The 20,433-nt window shown below is 45.6% G+C and overlaps 1 protein-coding gene across 6 annotated transcripts in view; it reads left to right on the top strand.

Moving 5' to 3' along the window:
- The window catches only part of APAF1 (apoptotic peptidase activating factor 1), an 86,554-nt gene that overhangs the window by 57,050 nt on the left and 9,071 nt on the right, over window positions 1-20,433 (top strand). For 5 of the 6 annotated variants that reach the window (XR_010591375.1, XR_010591379.1, XM_005305230.5 and 2 more), the window contains 4 exons: window positions 14,142-14,267; window positions 16,320-16,445; window positions 18,262-18,381; window positions 19,095-19,220. Coding sequence is in view for 4 of the 6 variants with exons in the window: in XM_005305230.5 (XP_005305287.2) it covers window positions 14,142-14,267; window positions 16,320-16,445; window positions 18,262-18,381; window positions 19,095-19,220 (498 nt within the window). In the remaining 2 variants the exon portion in view is untranslated. Of the gene's footprint in view, window positions 1-13,753; window positions 14,000-14,141; window positions 14,268-16,319; window positions 16,446-18,261; window positions 18,382-19,094; window positions 19,221-20,433 lie in introns of those variants that run through there. The other variant, XM_065561067.1, reaches the window with a different exon arrangement.

The following is a 20,433-nucleotide window of genomic DNA, read 5'->3' on the forward strand; positions in this document are numbered from 1 at the left end:
GAGATTTATAGTTCTTCACTTGGAAGGCAGACCAGCAGGAGAAGCAGCTGGTGGAATCTGCCTCTTACCAGTTTTTCCTTGACAAAGTGGCAGTGTAGTCCTCTGCAAACAAGTGCTCACTCGCATCCTCATTGCAGGTGCTTCCTATGTAGGTACTGATACTGTAGAACCAATGGAAGGGAATCATGATTGAGCTGAGAGAAGATGCAGAAAGGGACCTTCAGAATTCAGGTCATTCCACCTCAAGTGACACAGTGCATTCCATATTACCATCTGCCAGAATCTGAAACCCCCTCATTTGATGAAGGCATCTTTCCTGCTTCCTCCTAGTCTGGAAAAGATCTTCTACAAACAAATGAGACCTGGAGAAAATCAAAAAGAATTTGCATTTGGTCTTTGAAAGTATTGTTTTCACTTCTATTCTGAAGAAGTTGCAAGGAGTCAGAGCTGTCAGATCTAAGGACCTTGACAAATGCACCAGATCTAGGGGATTGTGAATGGAAACTTTATTCCATGCTAATGAGTGTTCCATTCATAGGATTTTTTTTAAAGTTAGTAGGCCTCAAGGAGAAGCCTACCGTCGTATCAAATCACCACATGCCACTAGGAGTTTCCTCAGGTTTTCAGACACATCCTTCCATTGTAAATACAAGGGGTCCCAATTTATCCTTGTAATAATGCCCAGAACATTCACCAAGGAATACACTTGTGTCCATTTCTGGATAACATGCTTGCAAGAGATATTGATTGCTAGAGGACACACATAGCCATAGAGCTCTCACTGGGATCCTTTTTTGGGGTCATGTCCCCAAACAAATAACCTGACATCTGTATTACAGGTCACAGGGAAGCAATGCTAATGTTTTCATTAGTCTTTTTTAATGATGGTCCACGACAATGGCCCAAAAGGGAATTGTAAATGTAACAGAAGAACACCTGATCAGATACATGTCATAGCCAGGAGAGTGAAGTTTGTTTCAGTGGATTCCCTTGAAGCTGGCTAAGCCACTCATCACCTTGTTTACATTAGCCAGCAGATTTCTGTAATAATACATATATTACAAGATGAGGTACTTGTTAAGGCAAATGGACTATAGGTGGCAGCTGTTGGCACCTTTTCTAAAGAATGGGCAAGATTGCTGTGTGATTTTCCCCTATTCCATCACTGACCAGAGTGATACAGAAGATCACTGAGGACCAGAAAAGAGTTGAGCTCCTGGGGTCACATTTACAGGGAAAACTGTAGTGCTCTTGAGATTACTCACTGTGCTGCACATCGACTCCTTCACCTTCCGTTACAAAAGAATCGTATAAGCTATGGCCTAGTGATGCATTAATATCTGAAAAACCCAAGTCGTGCACAACGTGGCTGTTAAGCAAAGTCAGTTGGGGAAAGAAGTAATTTCAGTTGGGTCCTTAGTACTCTCCCAACTTCTTGGGAAGAATTACATTCAGAATGTGCTTCTCTTGCTGAAATGAGTTTGTGGAATAATGCATAGAAAGGGTGATTATAGTATGAATTATGCAAGATTCAATAGGCTGTCACCAATGCAATATCTTAAATTCAATGACCGTATGCGTCCTCATACTTAAGGGCACCATCCTGGAAGCCATTACAACTGAACACATTAAGAGTTAGGGATTTTGTCTAGTCAGACTCATTATATGATTTTAATTACAGGAAGTGTTTCTAAGAAAACTAGAAGTTTCACATATAAAGAGAAATTTTATTTCAGATGTTCCTTGCTGTCTTTCTAATCAGATGCGAACATTAGAGAACAACTCTGACACATTAGATATCAGAAGGGCTTTGAAGGTTTTTCTTTAGCAGACCTGAAAAGCCAAGGTCCTGTTTTTCTGCTGGAACATGAGATGCAGGAGCCAAAATGCACTCACAAGAATACCTTTACTACAAGAATCTGTAACTGTATCAAAGATGCATGCAAGGCTGACATGATTTGAGGATATTTGTCCAGAACAGCCACATCTTCCTCAGTGGAAAAGGCTGGCAAGGGAGAAATGCAAGGTAGATATCTAGTTCAACTCTACATTCCTTTTATAAAACATTAAGCTCACCTTCCAGGGGTCTGATGATGCTGCCTTTGGTAGATGAGACTTCAAATCAGTTGAAACTATCTAGCATAGTTGTCTGTGCTTCTAAACTCTGTATTCTTCTTCGAGTGCTTGCTCATATCCATTCCATTAGGTGTGCGCGCGCTGCGTGCACGATCGTCGGAGAATTTTCTACCCTAGCAACACCGGCGGGTCGGCTGTGGAGCCCCCTAGAGTGGCGCCTTCATGGCGCTGAATATATACCCCAGCCGACCCGGCGCCCCCTCAGTTCCTTCTTACCGCCCCTGACGGTTGTTGGAACTGTGGAGCGCGGCATAGCTGTTCTCCACTCTCCCTAGCTTATTCAGTCATTCACAGTTATAGTTATAGTTCTAGTTGTTTATAGTTAAATAGTTGGTTTTTCACTTGTTACTAGTTGTTATATAGTTCAAGGGGATTAAGGGGGTTGTCTCCCCCTTTTTCCCCCGGCCGCGTGGCCGGGCTCATGCCCAAGGCTCCCGGCTTCAAGCAGTGCGCCTCCTGCGCTAAGCCTATGCCAACGAGCGACCCGCACGACTCGTGTCTGAAGTGCCTGGGAGAGTCCCATCAAACAGATAAGTGCAAGATCTGTAAGGCCTTCAGACCAAGGACCAAGAAGGAGCGGGACTTTCGGCTCCGGCAACTCCTTATGGAGGCGGCACTTAGCCCGGACGCTCCATCAGCGCGTCAGGCCCCGGCACCTGGCACCTCGGTGCGCAGTGCCCCGGCGGCGCCGACTATTCCGACCACGCGAGTGGCGTCGGACAAGCCTCCACGGCACCGGACCTCGTCGGCACCGCAAGCGCAGCAAGTGCCTCGGCGCCGTTCATTATCCCCGGGACATAAAAAAGCCCATAAGACGGGGACCTCCGTGCCGAAGACGCCGGCTCCCCCAGTGCCGGGGGTAGAGCCGCGTCCGCCTGTGGAGCACCGGAAACAGGTGCCTCCAGCACCGTCGACTCCGGCTCCGAGGCCGTTGAGTCCGGTGCAGACAGGGTCTCCACTGAGACCGGCGGTGATACAGTGCCTCCCGTCGACCCCAGAGACCTTCGCGACGGCGAGAGACTTTATCGCTCTCACGGAGCCGGCACCGCCCCAACCACCGGCACCGCCGGCACCGTTGACTCGTCCGGTCCAGTCTAGGGGGAAACCTGCCTTGATGCGCCCTCCATCGCAGGGGCTGGAACCACGGCACCAGTCCAGGTCCCGAAGCAGGTCCCCACGCCGCTCGCAGTCCCGGCGCCGGATATCACCTCGGCACCGGTCGTACTCGCGGCCAAGATCTTCGTCGCGGCACCGCTCTACGTCTCGGCACCGTTATGATCGTCGGCACCGATCAACATCGAGACGTAGTTCTCGGCACCGCTACGATCGACGCTCGACGTCGAGAGGCCGCTCCCGGCACCGGGCCTACTCCAGGTCATCGTCGAGGTCCAGATCCGACTCCCAGCACCGGCGAGGTCATCGGCACCGATCGCGATCCCGGCACCGATCGCCGGCACCGCGTGGAGATAGAACATCTCCGGACCGGCACCGCAGCCCACGGGATTCGTCTCGGCGCACTCGGCACCGCCATGGCCATCGAGATCGGTGTCTCGCTCCTCTGAGGACTTATCGAGATCGGCATACCCCCCTCAGGGGCAAGCCGAGGAGCAGGACATAGGCCATTGGCAGGAGGTAGCAGAGGACCCTGCTCATGGCCCATCTCACTGGTCGTTCTGGACCCCGTGGGCGTACCATCAGGCGCAAGGGGCTCCAATAACTTCGACCTCTCGCTCGGGCCACTCCGTTAGAAGGGCCCCAGAGTCCACCATCTCTCGGCCTCCGCCAGGGGGCATGGAGGCTTCCGTGTCCGCACCACCTGACGTCCTGGACCCAAGCGCAGGTGATGCTCCGGCCCAGGAGCAGGGAGACCAGGACCCTCCCTTGGATCCTTTACCACCGGAGGCATCTTCCTCTTCCTCTCCGGATGAGGCAGTGGCGGGCACATCGTGCACAGGTCCACCCCCAATAGATCTTCGGGCTCACCAGGACCTCCTACGTAGGGTGGCCCGTAATATGGACCTGCAGGCGGAGGAGATAGTGGAGGTGCAGGACCCCATCGTAAATATCCTCGCGGCGGATGCCCCATCAAGAGTGGCGTTACCCCTAATCCGCACGATCCAGGCGAATGCAAATACGATATGGCAAACTCCTGCCTCTATCCCACCCACAGCGAGAGGGGTGGAAAGAAAGTACTTTGTCCCCTCCAAAGACTACGAGTACTTGTATACCCACCCCCAGCCGTGTTCACTGGTGGTGGCATCAGTGAATGCAAGGGAGCGTCACGGTCAACAGGCCGCAGCGCCCAAATCGAAGGAGGCTAAGCGCCTCGATTTGTTTGGCCGTAAAGTTTATTCAGCCGGAGGGCTGCAACTTAGAGCGGCTAACCAGCAGGCGCTCCTGAGCCGCTACAACTTCAACTCCTGGAACTCTATGGGGAAGTTCAAGGAATTGGTTCCCCAAGAGTCCAGGGAGGAGTTTGGGGCCTTGGTAGAGGAGGGGAAGAAGGTGGCTCGGACCTTCTTACAGGCCTCCTTGGACATAGCGGACTCGGCTGCGAGAACCCTGGCTTCGGGCATCGCTATGCGAAGGACCTCCTGGCTCCAAGTTTCGGGTTTGCCCCCGGAATTGCAACAAACCCTGCAGGATTTGCCCTTCGAAGGACAGGGGTTGTTCTCGGAGAAGACGGACTCTCGCCTGCAGAGCCTCAAGGACTCCAGGACAATCATGCGCTCCCTGGGGATGCATGTTGCGGGCCCTCAGCGCAGGCCATTTAGGCCTCAGCCTCAGCGCTTCTACCCCCCCCCCCCACCTCGTCAGAGACAGGACTCGGCCCGGAGGCGTGGGCGAGGTGGTAGACGAAGGTGGACCGGCCCTCAACCCGGTCAGAACCAAGGGCCACCAAGGCCACCCGCAGGCCCCAGGCAGAACTTTTGAAGGTGCGGTCGAGGACGGCGCCCCAGTCATCCCCCAGGATCCAGCCCCCTCCTTTCGGGATCGCCTCTCCCACTTCCACCGTGTTTGGTCCCTTATAACTTCGGACCGTTGGGTCCTTCGCACGGTGGAGAGGGGATACGCTATCCAGTTTTCTTCAATCCCCCCCTCCCACCCCCCTTCCCCGTCCCTCTTCAGGGACCCTTCTCACGAGCAACTTCTTATACAGGAGGTTTCCACGCTCCTTGCTATGGGGGCCATAGAGGAGGTTCCAGCAGAGTTAAGGGGCAGGGGATTTTATTCCCGTTACTTCCTGATCCCCAAGTCCAAAGGAGGTCTGCGACCCATCTTGGACTTGCGCGGACTCAACAAATTCGTAGTAAAGTTGAAGTTCCGCATGGTCTCTTTGGGGGCCATTATCCCTTCCCTCGATCCTGGAGACTGGTTCGCCGCCCTCGACATGAAAGACGCATACTTTCATATCGCAATTTACCCGCCTCACAGACGCTTCCTGCGATTCGTGGTAAGCAAGGTGCACTACCAATTTGCAGTCCTTCCCTTCGGCCTATCCTCGGCCCCAAGAGTGTTCACGAAATGTATGGCTGTCGTGGCAGCGTACCTTCGTCGGCAAGGGATACAGGTGTTCCCGTACCTAGACGACTGGCTGGTATGCGGTCGCACCAAAGAGCAAGTTCGAGCTCACGTCCACATAATAGTGCACACATTCAACGAGTTGGGCATCCTACTCAACAAGGACAAATCCACTCTAGAACCTACCCAGAGAATAGAATTCATCGGCGCAGTCCTAGACTCCAGACGTGCACAAGCCATCCTGCCAGACAACCGCTTTTGCACCATCACGAGCCTCATTCAAGGGCTCAAGGCCTTCCCAACTACCACGGTGAGGTCGTGCCTTACCCTGCTGGGTCACATGGCTTCCTGCACATACGTAACCAGGCATGCCAGACTTCGGCTTTGCCCACTCCAGACCTGGGTGTCATCGATATACCGCTCACATCGGGACAGCCTGAACATGGTGGTCACGGTCCCGAACTCGGTCCTGACCTCCCTCACCTGGTGGCTAGATCACAATGTGGTTTGCGAGGGGATGCCGTTTCACGCCCCACAACCCTCTCTGCACCTGGTCACAGACGCTTCATCTCTGGGTTGGGGCGCCCATCTCAACGAGCACCATACCTAGGGCCTGTGGACTGCACCTCAGCTAGCCCTGCACATCAATGTTCGGGAACTGATGGTGGTGCGCCTGGCGTGCCAGGCATTTCTCAATCTCCTACGTGGCCGCTGTGTGTTAGTTCTCATCGACAACACCACGGCCATGTTTTACATCAACAAGCAAGGAGGAGCACGCTCGTCAATTCTATGCCAAGAGGCCATTCGCCTGTGGGACTTCTGCATCGCCCACTCAATCCATCTCACGGCATCGTTCCTCCCTGGAGTCCAGAACACTTTAGCGGACCGACTCAGCAGGTCCTTTCAGACGCACGAGTGGTCTATCCGGCCGGACATCATACATTCCGTCTTCCAGAAGTGGGGGTTTCCCCAGGTAGACCTGTTTGCATCTCGAGACAACAGGAAGTGCCACGTGTTCTGCTCCCTGCAAGGTCGAGCTCCGGGCTCCCTCTCGGATGCGTTTCTCCTTCCCTGGAAAGACCACCTGTTTTATGCCTTCCCTCCGTTTCCTCTGGTCCACAAGGTACTACTCAAATTGCGCAGAGACCAGGCACAGGTAATTCTGGTCGCCCCAGCGTGGCCGAGACAACATTGGTACACCACACTGTTGGAACTCTCGCTTCCATTATGTCCAGATCTCATCTCGCAGGACCACGGCCGGCTGCGTCACCCCGACCTGCAATCGCTCCACCTCACGGCGTGGTTGCTCCATGGTTCACCCAGGCAGAGCAACAATGCTCGCACTCGGTCCAACAGATTCTGCTGAGCAGTAGGAAGCCTTCAATACGGACCACATACTTGGCCAAGTGGAAGCGGTTCTCCTGTTGGTGCGAACAACGAGCCACGTCCCCGTTACAGGCACCTATTCCTCTTATATTGGAATATCTCCTCTCCCTAAAACAGCAAGGGTTGGCGATATCTTCAATTAGAGTTCATCTGGCCGCTATATCAGCCTTTCACCCAGGAGAACTCGCGTCCTCGGTATTCTCTAACCTGATGGTCGTTAGATTCCTCAAGGGCTTAGACCGGATGTACCCACAACAACGTCAACCCGTTCCGACGTGGGACCTCAACCTGGTTCTCTCCAAGCTCACAGGTCCTCCATTTGAGCCACTGGCCACCTGTTCACTTTTGTACCTATCCTGGAAGACAGCCTTCCTCGTAGCCATCACCTCAGCAAGGCGCGTTTCTGAACTCAGGGCGCTTACATCCGAGCCCCCTTACACGGTTTTCCAGAAGGATAAAGTGCAGCTTCGTCCACATCCTGCCTTTCTCCCTAAGGTGGTTTCTCCTTTTCATATCAACCAGGATATATTTCTCCCGGTCTTTCATCCTAAACCACATGCTACTCGCCAGGATCAACGTTTGCATTCTCTGGACGTACGCAGGGCCCTGGCTTTCTATATTGACCGCACAAGGCACTTTAGAAAGACGACGCAACTCTTCGTTGCAGTGGCCGACCGAATGAAAGGCTTACCGGTCTCCTCACAACGCCTATCCTCCTGGATTACGTCCTGCATCCGGACTTGCTATGACCTGGCAGGTGTCTCAGCACCGCACCTCACCGCTCACTCCACGAGGGCCCAAGCTTCCTCGACGGCTTTCCTGGCGCAAGTTCCGATCCAGGACATTTGTAGAGCGGCGGTTTGGTCATCAGTCCACACATTTACAGCTCACTATGCACTAGTGCAGCAGTCCAGGGACGATGCTGCCTTCGGATCAGCGGTTTTGCACACAGCAATGTCTCACTCCGACCCCACCACCTAAGTTGGGCTTGGGAGTCACCTAATGGAATGGATATGAGCAAGCACTCGAAGAAGAAAAGACGGTTACTCACCGTTGTAACTGTTGTTCTTCGAGATGTGTTGCTCATATCCATTCCAAACCCGCCCCCCTTCCCCACTGTCGGAGTAGCCGGCAAGAAGGAACTGAGGGGGCGCCGGGTCGGCTGGGGTATATATTCAGCGCCATGAAGGCGCCACTCTAGGGGGCTCCACAGCCGACCCGCCGGTGTTGCTAGGGTAGAAAATTCTCCGACGATCGTGCACGCGGCGCGCGCACACCTAATGGAATGGATATGAGCAACACATCTCGAAGAACAACAGTTACAACGGTGAGTAACCGTCTTTTACATATCCATACTCCCTTATTTTGCTCTTTCCACTACTGGCTATTTCCCACAAGTAGAGCAGATATATAAGCACAAAGGGGAAAATGGGACAAAGTCTTACTGATCAATGTATTCTCTTTTCAGATCAGTCCACCCTTAAATTTTTTTTAGGGAGGGGGAATAGTGAATCTAATTAGTTGAAAGTGTTAATGTATTTTTGCCAACATTATTTGTCCAAGCAACTCATATGCAATAGCATAACTGGACTCTTTTCTAAGGTAACACATGATCTACTTACTTATGATTAACAGATGTATTTCTGAAATATAACAAGTTTCTGTGGTAATTATGGAAGAACTGTTTTAGAGGAAAGATGGTGGGCAAGTCCTGTACCGACCAGGCTCACCTAGATCTAGAATTACCTCCATCCGATCAACGGAGGAGACCCAACCTTACAAGTAGAGGTCCAATTTATATGCCCCTTCATGAAGAAGAGAAATTGACAAATCATAAAAAGATTTGGGCATTGTGGTAGAGCCAGAGCCGCCGAGAGCGGGTTCGGGCCGTGGTGAAAAAATTTTTTCCAGCCCCCCAGCAAGGGCGGACTGGCTAAACAGGGCCGACGAGAGGGGGGGAAGCCGGGCCCCCTTCCGGACCGCCGGGCCCCGATAATTTGTACCAGCTTCGCTTCTCCCCCTAACCCCCCCCCCTGTCAGCCCTGGGTAGAGCTGAAGATGAGATCCCTGTGCGATGCTGTGCCCAAAAAGGCTAATGTGGTCCATAAATCGATAAACGGGAAGTAGGAGTAGGGAGCTAGAGGATATTTTACCTCTGTATTTGATTCAGATGTGACTGCTGCTGGAATAATGTGTTCAGTTCTGGTGTCAACAATTCAAGGACATAGGAGAGGGTTCAGAGAAGAGCTACAAAAATGGTTAAAGGATTAGAAGACATGCCATATAGCAGTGCTCTTCACTCTTTTTGAAGCGTGGGCCACTTTGGCAAAAAATCTGCAGTGTGAGAGCCACATCAACTACTAAATTAACACATTGCTTACTATTCCTTAATGATGTAATGTTACAGAGCCACTCGTATAACTAAAACAGTCTACTTGTACAATAAAATGATACTCCTTTTATAAAATAATAACCAGGAAAATATATTAAAAAGGCACCTATGCGAGTTAACTTTTTAAGAGCAGATAGTGCAAAACTTACTTTAAAAACTGGATGAGCGAGAGTGTACCTGTTCCTCCTTGACTTTGTTCATGCAGTATTTGTAATCTGTCATCGCAATCCTAGTAAGGCAGTCCAAATGTCCATTGGTCAATTTGTTCCTCTGTTTTCTTTTCAGCCCTCTGGCTGGGGGTGAGGGCTGCAGGGCGGGGCCGGGGATGAGAGGTTCAGGGTGCACAAGGGGGCTCAGGATTGGGGCAGAGGGTTGGGATGCGGGGGGGGGGGGTGTGAGGGCTCTGGGGTAGGGCTGGGGATGAGGAGTTTGGGGTGCTGGCAGGCTGCCCCTGGGCTGGGGCCAGAGGACTCCCCCCAGCCCTCTCCCTACCGACAGTAGCTGGCTCCAGAGAAGGGGTCTCTCCCCCCCTGCCAGCAGGCAGCACGGATCTCCAGGGGGAGAGCCCTCTCTCCCCCCTCCAGCATCAGGGAGCGCCGGGGGAGAGGCCCGCAGCAGCCCTGCAAGCCCCAACTTGCTCCCCTTCCCAGTTCCCACCCACTCCCTACCTCTCTCCTCTCAAGGTCCCTGCTGCGTGGCCCTTTAGAGCTCCTGCATGGCTATTTATAGCCTGCTGCACGGCCACGCAGCTTAGAGGGGACTTAGAGAGCCGCTCTTAGGGTCAATAGGAACCGCCACTGGCTCACGGGCCTTGTAATGAAGAACACTGCCTTATAGTGGTAGACTCAAAGATGCTCAATCTATTTAGTTTAAGAAAGAGGAGGTTAAGGGATGACTTGATTACAGTCTGTAAGGGGCCTTCCTGGGGAGCAAATATTTGATAATGGGCTCTTCAGTCTAGCCGAGAAAGGTATAACATGATCCAATGGCTAGAATTTGAAGCCGGACAAATTCAGACTGGAAATGAGGTGTACATTTTTAACATTGAGGGTAATTAATCACTGGAACAATTAATCAAGGGTCATGATTAATTCTCCATCACTGACAATTTTTAAATCAAGATTGGATCTTGGTTTCTTTTTTCTTTTTCTTTTTTTTTTTAAGACATGCTCTAATTCAAAAGGAATTATTCTGGGGAAATTCCGTGGCCTGTATTATGCAGGAGGTCAGAGTAAATGATCACAGTGGTCCCTTTTGGCCTTGGAATCTATGTATCTGTGACTTGTAAGGCCAGTTCAATGTTAAGCAGAAATTCAAAGAGTAGAATTGAGCTCTCAACTTCTTACTGCAGCCAGGCTTTGTCTCTCAACAGCGCTTACCCTGCAGCATTACTTTTTTGTTTGGGGAAAAAAAAAACTTTTAAAATTTTATAGAAGAACAATAGAGAAAATTAAAAGCTTGACGTGAAGAGTCGGCACTTCTGAAATTTGGGCCAAATAGTATCCGAGTATGTGGGCTAAGAATGCTTGGGGTGAACAATAAGCATCGCTGCAGGTGTTTTCATTTTTTTAAATTATATAAACTCTTGAATTTCACATCCTATCTACCAGAATTGAGATCACATATAGTTAGTGACTTAGTCTTACTATTTACATCACTAGAACTTAAAATAACAGCTTTTCATAGCCTTTTTTATGTCATTGTTTGAACTAGATTAAAACTAGAGAGATTAAATCTTATTTTCAAAGTAACTTCAGAAGTCATAGGTACAGATTTATCTGTACTGTACATTTGCTCTATATCTATTGCCCACCTTACAATAATACCTTAGACTAATATAACATCTTCATTAGGGACTTTGCAGTGACTGTGTTCATGCTTTGCAAATCCAGCAGGCTTCAAGGGGAGGGGAGTGTACTCAGTACCTCACAGGGTTTAGTCCTTGTTCAACTAGATTAGAAAAGCAGCATAACTTTTCTTGTTTTAAAGCAAGAATAACACATTACAAAATGTATTTGGTTCTTTTGCAAAGCTTTTTGTCTAGTTATAATATTTTGTAGTATATGTTGTAAAATTAGTGGAAGGTATAATAGAGCTCTCATTGCAGCTCTCTGCTACTAAATATTTACAGTAAAGTAGGAAGAGACTGCGTATATTGATGAAGTGTTGGTAAGTGAGGTTCTGTTGTATACTTGACATACACTGTTAGGTTGCATTATTTTATATTTTAAGAAAATATCAAATATTTACCTACTATTGGGCAAATCTGTTACAACTATTTGGACCTTTATAGGAAAGGACCTTTATAGGACCTTTTTTCCAACATCCTTTTCTGTCTTTGGACATTTGAGCATCTATGTATTAGAGGATCTGAGTGCATAACCATATTCCTCATGGAGAAAAAGGTTGGTAAGATACTTGAACATTTTCCCAATCTTGCTTGTCTGTTTGGTTCTGTCTACCTGTTTACTCAGTACTGTCTCTTCTTATATGTGTTTGTGTTTGTTTTGTCATCTTACTATTTGCAGTGTTTTACATTAGAATGTGTCTTCTGCTGTCTACATGTTTTTATCCCCTTTTCATTAAGGAATACTCGAAAGGAGTGTAAATAAAATAACTTAAATTACGAAACCTCCTCCCCCAGCAACAAGAATTTTTTTTAAAAGCATTCTTATTTTACCGATACAATTGCAATTTTTGGGGGGAGGCGGTGTTAGACTCTAGGGATTTTCTGTTTCAATGATTGACTTTGAAACTGTTTTAGTCTCAAGTTCTGATATCATGTATACCTGGTTTCCACTTTTTTATAAGAAGCGATATAGAGCTATGCAGTAGTTATAGTGATTCAGTATTCTCTACTTCTAGAAATACACCGTTGGATTTTTTGAAACTTTGAAGTGGGATTGGATGACTCAGAGGGTTTGATTATCAAGTATAGAATATTTCTCCTCTAGGTTGCAAGTTGAATTGTGTCCAAGGTTAGAAGTGACCAAGTCCTTTCCATCTAATGACTGGCATATGAATGTGTTGGTTCTTAGACTACTTCCCAGTGAACAGATAGCCACTTGCCATTTAAAAAAAAGAGTTGACTTCTGATTTTCAGAAGTAGATGGACTTCAGTGCCTACTTGCACACCAAGGAAAACTTTCCACTTTGCCTCTGATAGTGAATTTTTTAAGCCCTTCTAACATTTTTGTAAACAATTTGAACAAATTACCTATGTTCATTATCTAAAGGAGGTTAACCAATGAGAATCAGAAACCTGCCATGGATCTAGGAAGGGACCGATATAGGAACACACACAAATGCTGTTGGTTTAGAATAACCTTCCCCAGTGAAAGGTTTCAGTCTCCAGCCCATGTCAAAATCAATACATGCGTTAAAAGAATCAAACCATGCTATTTTTCCTCAGTACACATGTATAGTTACTTTTGCATATCCATGGGAGAATAGATCCCTAACATCTTGTTTGTAAACTACTGTAAGCAAAGCTTTTTTTTTTTTTGCTTTTTGCTTTTTTCTTTCAGAGACTCTTTAAAACCATGGTCACCAACCGGTCAATCGCGATCGACTGGTCAATCCTAGAGGATCTCCCAGTCGATCGTGATCTCTGGCAGCACAGCGGGGCTGCCGCTAAGACAGGCTCCCTGCTTGCCCCGGCCCCATGCTGCTCCCGGAAGCAGCCAGCGCGGCCCCAGGAATGGGGGGGTAAGGGTAAGCGTATCCCCTGCTACTGCCTGCAAGCACCACCCCCGTAGTTCTCTTTGGCCGGGAACGGGTAGCTGTGGCCAATGGGAGCTGCAGGGGCGGTGCTTTCAGAGAGGGGCGATGTGCAAAGCCACATGCCACACGTGTCGTCCCCCCACCCAGTCCCCTCCCAGAGCCAGCCCCCCGAGCTGCCTCCTGCACCCCTAGCCCCAGCCCTGCTCTCCCTCCCGGAGTCAGCACCCCATATCCCTTAAATTCAAAAACTGATCTTGGGTGTAAAAAGGTTGGAGACCACTGGTTTAAAAGAAGCTTTCACTTGTTTGTAAATCATTGCATTCCAAAGATCTTTCCATGAAGATTACATGAAAGTGATAGTTGAACTGATGTGGACAGAGGTGACATGTAGTTAAGACCTACTGTACTAGATGTGTATATTAATCCTTTTTGAATCATACCCAGTTGCTAGGTGTGTAAAATCCTGACTGTATTGATGTACTTGAAAAATGTTTTGCAGGAGCTGTAAAATCTTGTCAACTTAAATTTGTTTTGTCTGAAGAACAAGTGCCTAGAGCTAGTTTATACAGCTTTTATAACTTCTTTCTGGGGTAGGCCTGGTCTACATTGCGGGGAGGGGGAGGGATCGACCTAAGATACGCAACTTCAGCTACGAGAATAGCGTATCTGAAGACGACGTATCTTAGTTTGACTTAACCTCGCGTCCTCACGGCGCGGGATCGACTGCTGCCGCATCCCGTCAATTCCGCTTCCGCCTCTCGCCACGGTGGAGTTCCGGAGTCGACGGCAGAGCGATTGGGGATCGATTTATTGCGTCTGCACTACCCTTAGAAAAGCACATCTGAATGTACTATATCCTATGTTCAGGTAGGTATGCTAAAACAGTGGTGGTCCCACAAAAGATGTAGGTTTGTCATGTGTTTTAAAGTAAAGATGCTGTACAAAGTTGCTCTAGTTTAATAATCCACATTTTTGGTTGCAGCTAATTAATGGAAATACAGGCCATACTGACTATCTGACTGAAGCCCAGGAATCTCTTATTTGCTGCTGTTGCCTAAGTGAAGATCTTCAATATGCAGCATTTGGAGAGGAGAATGGAACAGTAAAGGTACTGTACCCTGATTTTTGGGCAGTATTGAGTAAATCCACTGGTTTGTGTTTCTAATGATTTTTGACTAGCTTTCTTTAACATAAAAGTAACATTCTTGTTTAAATTCTAGAAAGAGAGAGGATAAGTAATTCAGATACTGCTTTTTGATGACACAGTATGTTTTACTCTTGAAGATTAAAAGAAATGGTATTATAAACCTGTATTATGGGGAATCAACTGCTCCCCTACCGAAAAGAAATGGTATTATAAACCTGTATTATGGGGAATCAACTGCTCCCCTACCCAACAATGAGTACACCAACCCAGGTCACTCCCTGCCATGAGGAAAAAACAGTGGGAATGGCTTTAGGGAAGGAAAACTGAGAAGTAATCCGTGAGGAGTTTCCTCAGAATTCTGTCATCAGGGTTTTCTCCCCTTCTAGCAAAAGAAGCAAGATGTTGGATCACGACACCAATATCTGCATGGATCTAGGGATCTACTGGAGGGCCTATGCCTCTGTGCTGCCTGCATGGTCCCCTTTAGCTGTCCTCTGCTCCCTCTCAGAACAGCTACAGTGGGTTCCAGAACGTGGAGACCACAGTGTAGAGAGAGTACTGCTTGGAACTTAATAGAGCCTCATGTCCTGAGTAGATTCTTGATGCAACTGGAGGTACTAGGAAAGGGAGAACAATATATTTCCCTGCTGCCATGCATGTTTGGAGACTAACACATTTATTATCCAGTTTATAAATATCAGAACTGTCTTGGCATTTATCCCCATACTTTTGTCCGCTCACATAAAAGGAGTAAGTAGAGTGTTAATAGTAATAGTGTCTTACACTTGTTGACCGCTTGACTCATTTCACATCTCTCATTACAGAGGCAAGTGCCTACAAATTTTGAAAAATTGCACTTGCCTGTAATCTGTTAATTGCTGAGCATAACATAAATTTAGAGGCTAATTTGCTGTGTTGCAATCATGTTAACATAAAACATGAAACATATAACATGTTGATAAATTGTATAGTCAATAGTTTGACCACACTTTGGCTTGTTATGAAATATATTTAAGAGACCAAATAAACTATGTGAGTTAGGTTTATTGATACAAGCCAATAATAATATAGTACAGAAAAAGGTTTTATAAGATACCAGTTTCCAGGAAGACATTTTGTGCAGCATTATTACATTCACCTTAGAAGATATGCTTCCAAAGCTAACCCACCTAAAGCCATCTTTTCATATCCAACCTTTTTACAACTGCAAGGTACTGTATACGTTATTTGAAACTGCATTTAACCAATTAGCTTTTTACTTTGTTTTTTTGGTACTATGGTGTACCCCTCATCTCTTTGTTACGAATACATATATTCCAGGTACCAAAGGGTGTGAAGGCACCTCCTAGGTCTGTATTAGGATAGAACAATCTTATGTTTTATGCTTTTCCTTTGGGACATTTCAGTACTGGTCTGCAAGAGTAACTTTCTTCCTGTTGCTATGGTAAAGCATTCATCTGTCCTGGTCTTGACCGCTTCCCTGTTTGCTTAAACCAAAACTTACTTCAGTGAATGGAGGGGGTTATGGAATACTTAACATAAGTGGGCAGGGTTTTATAAAAAGCATAGGCCAATTAAGGCTATATAACTGTTTTATATTACTTTTATGTACTTAATACGTACTTGATATCTATATGATGCGAATAATACATATTGGTAATGTGATGCACATATGCTATCGCAGAATATATTAGTCAACAAACATGAACACACATAAAATTTCACCCATAGGTTGGTACATACATGTCTGATACCCAAAGGAAATTGAAGGACTTGTAGCCAATTTTTAACAATATAGATTATCTGCTCACTTTTTCCAAGGGTCAGGCTAACATATGGATTTTTTTTCTCACCTACTGGTTTAGATTTGAGACCTCACTTTTGTGTAGTACTGTATAGTATTCCATTATTTTTACTTCAGATGTTTTGCTTACATGTCTTTCTCTCAGTTTATTATATGTATGACTGTATTTTAATTCTTCATAAATGATCTCTCTGATTTTCCTTATAAAGGTTTTGAAATTGTCAAATAAGAGAGTTTTCAAATCCAGGACTGGACATGAGAAATCTGTACAACATTGCCGGTTTACATCTGATGGACAAACCCTTATTTCAAGCTCTGATGATTCAACTATACAGGTGTGGAATATGTTTTAAACTTACATTGGAGCATTCAAAGCTACTAAAAAAAAAGTAGGTTTACACTACAGATAGTGCAGACTCAATACACTCCATGCATTTTCCATATTGACCATTGTTAGTCTCATGGTCCATTTGGATGGAGGACCATCACAATTGAGCAATGTGGACTGGCATGTAGATGTCTGTTAGCAAGGTCATCTCGTTTACTTCTCCTAACCCCACCATTGAAACTTGCTGGCTGTCTTTCTAATGGCATCATTCACAACTTCTCTACGCTCGTGTTCAATATAATTTGTCTGACTTGTGGGTTAGGGACTAACCAAGTTCAATAGCTCTGATGGTTTATAATTTGAAGTTACAAAATCTGAAGTACTTATTTTGTTACAAATAAACCTCCACTGACATTCAAATTTGGGTCTTTGATATCAATGGATATGTAGAGTTTTCAGACTTTACTTAGTTCAGGACCGATAGATGTTGCATTTTTAAAAAATTGTATAGAATGGGGACAGCAAATTGCTTCTTTTAAGTAATTATTTGTGCATACTTATCTTGTTGGACAGAAACAAAAAGAACCAAGTCAGAAAAAGGAGCACTTGCTTGATGGCCTAGAAAGGACCAAATGTTTAGTAAAATCTAAAGTAGTGTGGTGACCATTGTGTGTTTTAGAACTTTTCTATTTTGTGTTCACATAATAATGAATTACACCCTTTCAGTAAAATTTAGCTGAAATAGGTGTCATAGTTGCAAAGAAATATGGATTCTCAAAATAGACAGTTCAACCATTTAGTAATTTAAGAATTTTGGGACCTGATCCAAAGTACACTGAAGTCAATTAAAAGACTCACTGACTTCAGTGTACTTTGGATCAGGCCCTTGATTGTGCCTTTATGGTAGCTGACTTAAATATGCGGAGATGCACACTTGCACATGGGAGGCTAGGACTGAGCTTGAAGTCTGATTCTTTTTCTTTTCTTTTTTTGTATTTTTCTTTTTTTGCACCCATGTGGAGGTAAGTATTACTGAATAAAGGAAAATTTTATTAAGTCCTTTATTTAACTTGTCTGACAAGTTGTTTTTTGTTCTAGGATTCCCTCTAGTGGCTAATTTAGCACTTAAATTTTCTGGATTTTCATCCACATAGTTTTCTTGGCTATTGGCTAACCCTTATTCTTTGGTGCAGAAAGCTATAGGTTTAAAATAATTTAAAAAAAAATCTTGAGCTGTTTAATAATTTCTGTAAATAAAGTAACATCCTTTGAATGTTTAATGCACAGTTGCTGAAATTAAAAAGAAAAAAACTATACAAACTTTTAAAACAAAGTGATATTTGATCAAAAATGTATTTTAACTGTATAATAAATCTGAGTAAAATTGCTTTACGGTAAAATAAATCTGAGTTAAAGTGTGAAAAGTTATCGGTTGAAATCAAGGTTTTTAGGCCCCACATTTGAGTTTGCAGGGGAAGTTTTCAAACTCACTAATAATGGTAGCTAGTTATTGAAAGTCACATTATACAAATTTTATTGGGGAGGCTTTTTCCCTTTTCAGACTTTTCTCAAGAGTTACTTCATTCACATGAACTTTCTACCAGGTGGCCATTATAATACACTTTTGTGACTGGCTCACATTAGTGCTTACCCAAGGTGAGCTGCAACAAAGCCAGGTACCTTCGATAGTTTACATGGACTGGAAGACAATGGATATTTTCTGCTGAAAAGAACAAGTTAATCATTGTTAAATTATATTTGCAATGTGGACGAAGAACCCATTGTTTATTTTAAAAGCTTACACATTTTATATTTATAAGCAGGTGTGGAATTGGCAGTCAGAAGAATATATATTTTTAAAAGGTCACAAGGAAGCAGTGAAGAATTTTAGGCTTTTGGAAAATTCAAGACTTCTCTCCTGGTCATTTGATGGAACAGTTAAGGTAAATATAAAATATCTTTGTATTGACAAATTACAGAAGGTGCATTGTGTCTTTAATTGGTAGCAAAAAAACATAAAACTGTATATTTAATTTTCAAAGAATGAAACTTAGGCCTGGTCTATGCCGAGGTTTTTACCTAGTAGTGGAAACTATGTGATATAGCCGCACGCACCAGTGCAAGCTCCTTTTGTAGATGTGGTGCATCAGTATAAAGTGTGATTTTTATTTTTATTTTTTCCCCACCAGAGTAGCTATACTGGATGCTAGAAAACCCAGTGTAAACAAGGATTAAAAGTAGGCGCAACTGCTATATTCAGGAAATGCAAAGGTTTTAGAGTCAGTCCAGTAGGAAGATATGGCAATAAAAAAAAAAAGTAATTCAATATTTTGATTATAGTTTGCTTTTTCTGCTGTTGAGTTAATTCTGCATTACATTACATTATGTAATTTAGCACCAAAAGTATAAACTGCAACATTTTTAAAAGCTCAAATTTACATTTTCATTGTATTTCTAATTATTCACCTTACTACTCCTTATTACACCCTTCCTATTTTGCATATCTGTAAAGAGCCACAACCATTTTTTTTTATGGATGTTCTTGATGTACTTAGTCCAGTGTATATTGTTGTATTAGAACGGTTTTATAGATATTGAATTGATCAAAAACTGCAAAAGTAGCCTGTATATTTTAAATTTTAATAATATTTTATAGGTGTGGAATATTTGTACTGGAAAAATAGAAGAAGATTTTGTTTGCCATGAAGATGCTGTTCTTTCTTGTGCTATTTCACCTGATGCCACCAAGTTTTCATCTACCTCTGCTGACAAAACTGCCAAGGTTAGTAAACATAATGTTGACAAATCTGCACAATGAGGTAAGTGTATCTTGGAATTTGTGCTAAAGACCAACTTCATTAGGTAGCAAACAACCACTCCAAATACCTCTATGCATTACAAAATATCATATTATATATATGTATCAGGTGACCATCTGTTAGTTTGTCTGTATGCTTGCTTACTTGCTGTGTGCTTGCGAGGTTATAGTGTGATCTGTTTTGGGGTCTGTGTTCTGAGCCAAGTTTCCGGCTAGGCTAGACTGAGAGTTTACTAATGAGCCTGCTGTCCTTTGATTTCCCCAACCCCGTAAAGTGCCTTGACAAGGGGGCAGAGCTAACTCAGGGAAAATATATTCTTCTTCGAGTGCTTGCTCACGTCAATTCCATTCTAGGTGTGTGCACCTGGGTGTGTGCAGTTGTCGGACACTTTTGCCTTATCGGTATCTGTAGGACCTGCTGTGGCAGTAAATTCAATTCAATTCAGAAATTGCAGTACCTCCCGTTTGGTCCATGCTGGAGCTCTTTTGCGATTCTGGGACTCCAAGGTCACCTGTGCTGATGAGCTCTGCGTGGTCACCTGTGCTGATCAGCTCGCCATGCTGGCCAAACAGGAAATGAAATTCAAAAGTTTGCGGGGTTTTTCCTGTTTACCATCTGAGTTGAGAGTGCTGTCCAGAGCGGTCACAATGAAGCACTCTGGGATAGCTCCCGGAGGCCATTACCATCGAATTGTGTCCACACTACCCCAAATTCGATTTCAGTGCTAATCCCTTCATCGGGGAGGAGTACAGAAATTGATTTTAAGAGCCCTTTAATTCGACAAAAATGGCTTTGTCGTGTGGATGGGTGCAGGGTTAAGTCGATCTAACGCTGCTAAATTCGACCTAAACTCGTAGTATAAACCAGGGCTAAGAAGAGGGACCCAGCACTGAGCAAGTTGGGACATTGGGCAAAGGACCCTGCTTGGGCCGCCCACCCACACCGACGCTGCAAGGGGGCACGTCTCCAAGGGGACCTACTACCCCCCTAAGGGATCCGCCACCGACTCTGGGGAGCAGTAGAGGACCCAGGCTGATGGCGCAGTCAATGCTCTCTCAGCTCCCAGCGCCCAGAGAGCAACGAACTCTCCCGCTGCAGCCGGCACTGTGTGCAGTGATGGACCCAGTGAAGGCTCCCTATAAAGGGTAAGCCAGCCATGAAGGCCTCCCAGAAGGC

Source organism: Chrysemys picta, chromosome 1 (genome assembly GCF_011386835.1).
Source record: "Chrysemys picta bellii isolate R12L10 chromosome 1, ASM1138683v2, whole genome shotgun sequence".
NCBI classification, from domain to species: domain Eukaryota; kingdom Metazoa; phylum Chordata; order Testudines; family Emydidae; genus Chrysemys; species Chrysemys picta.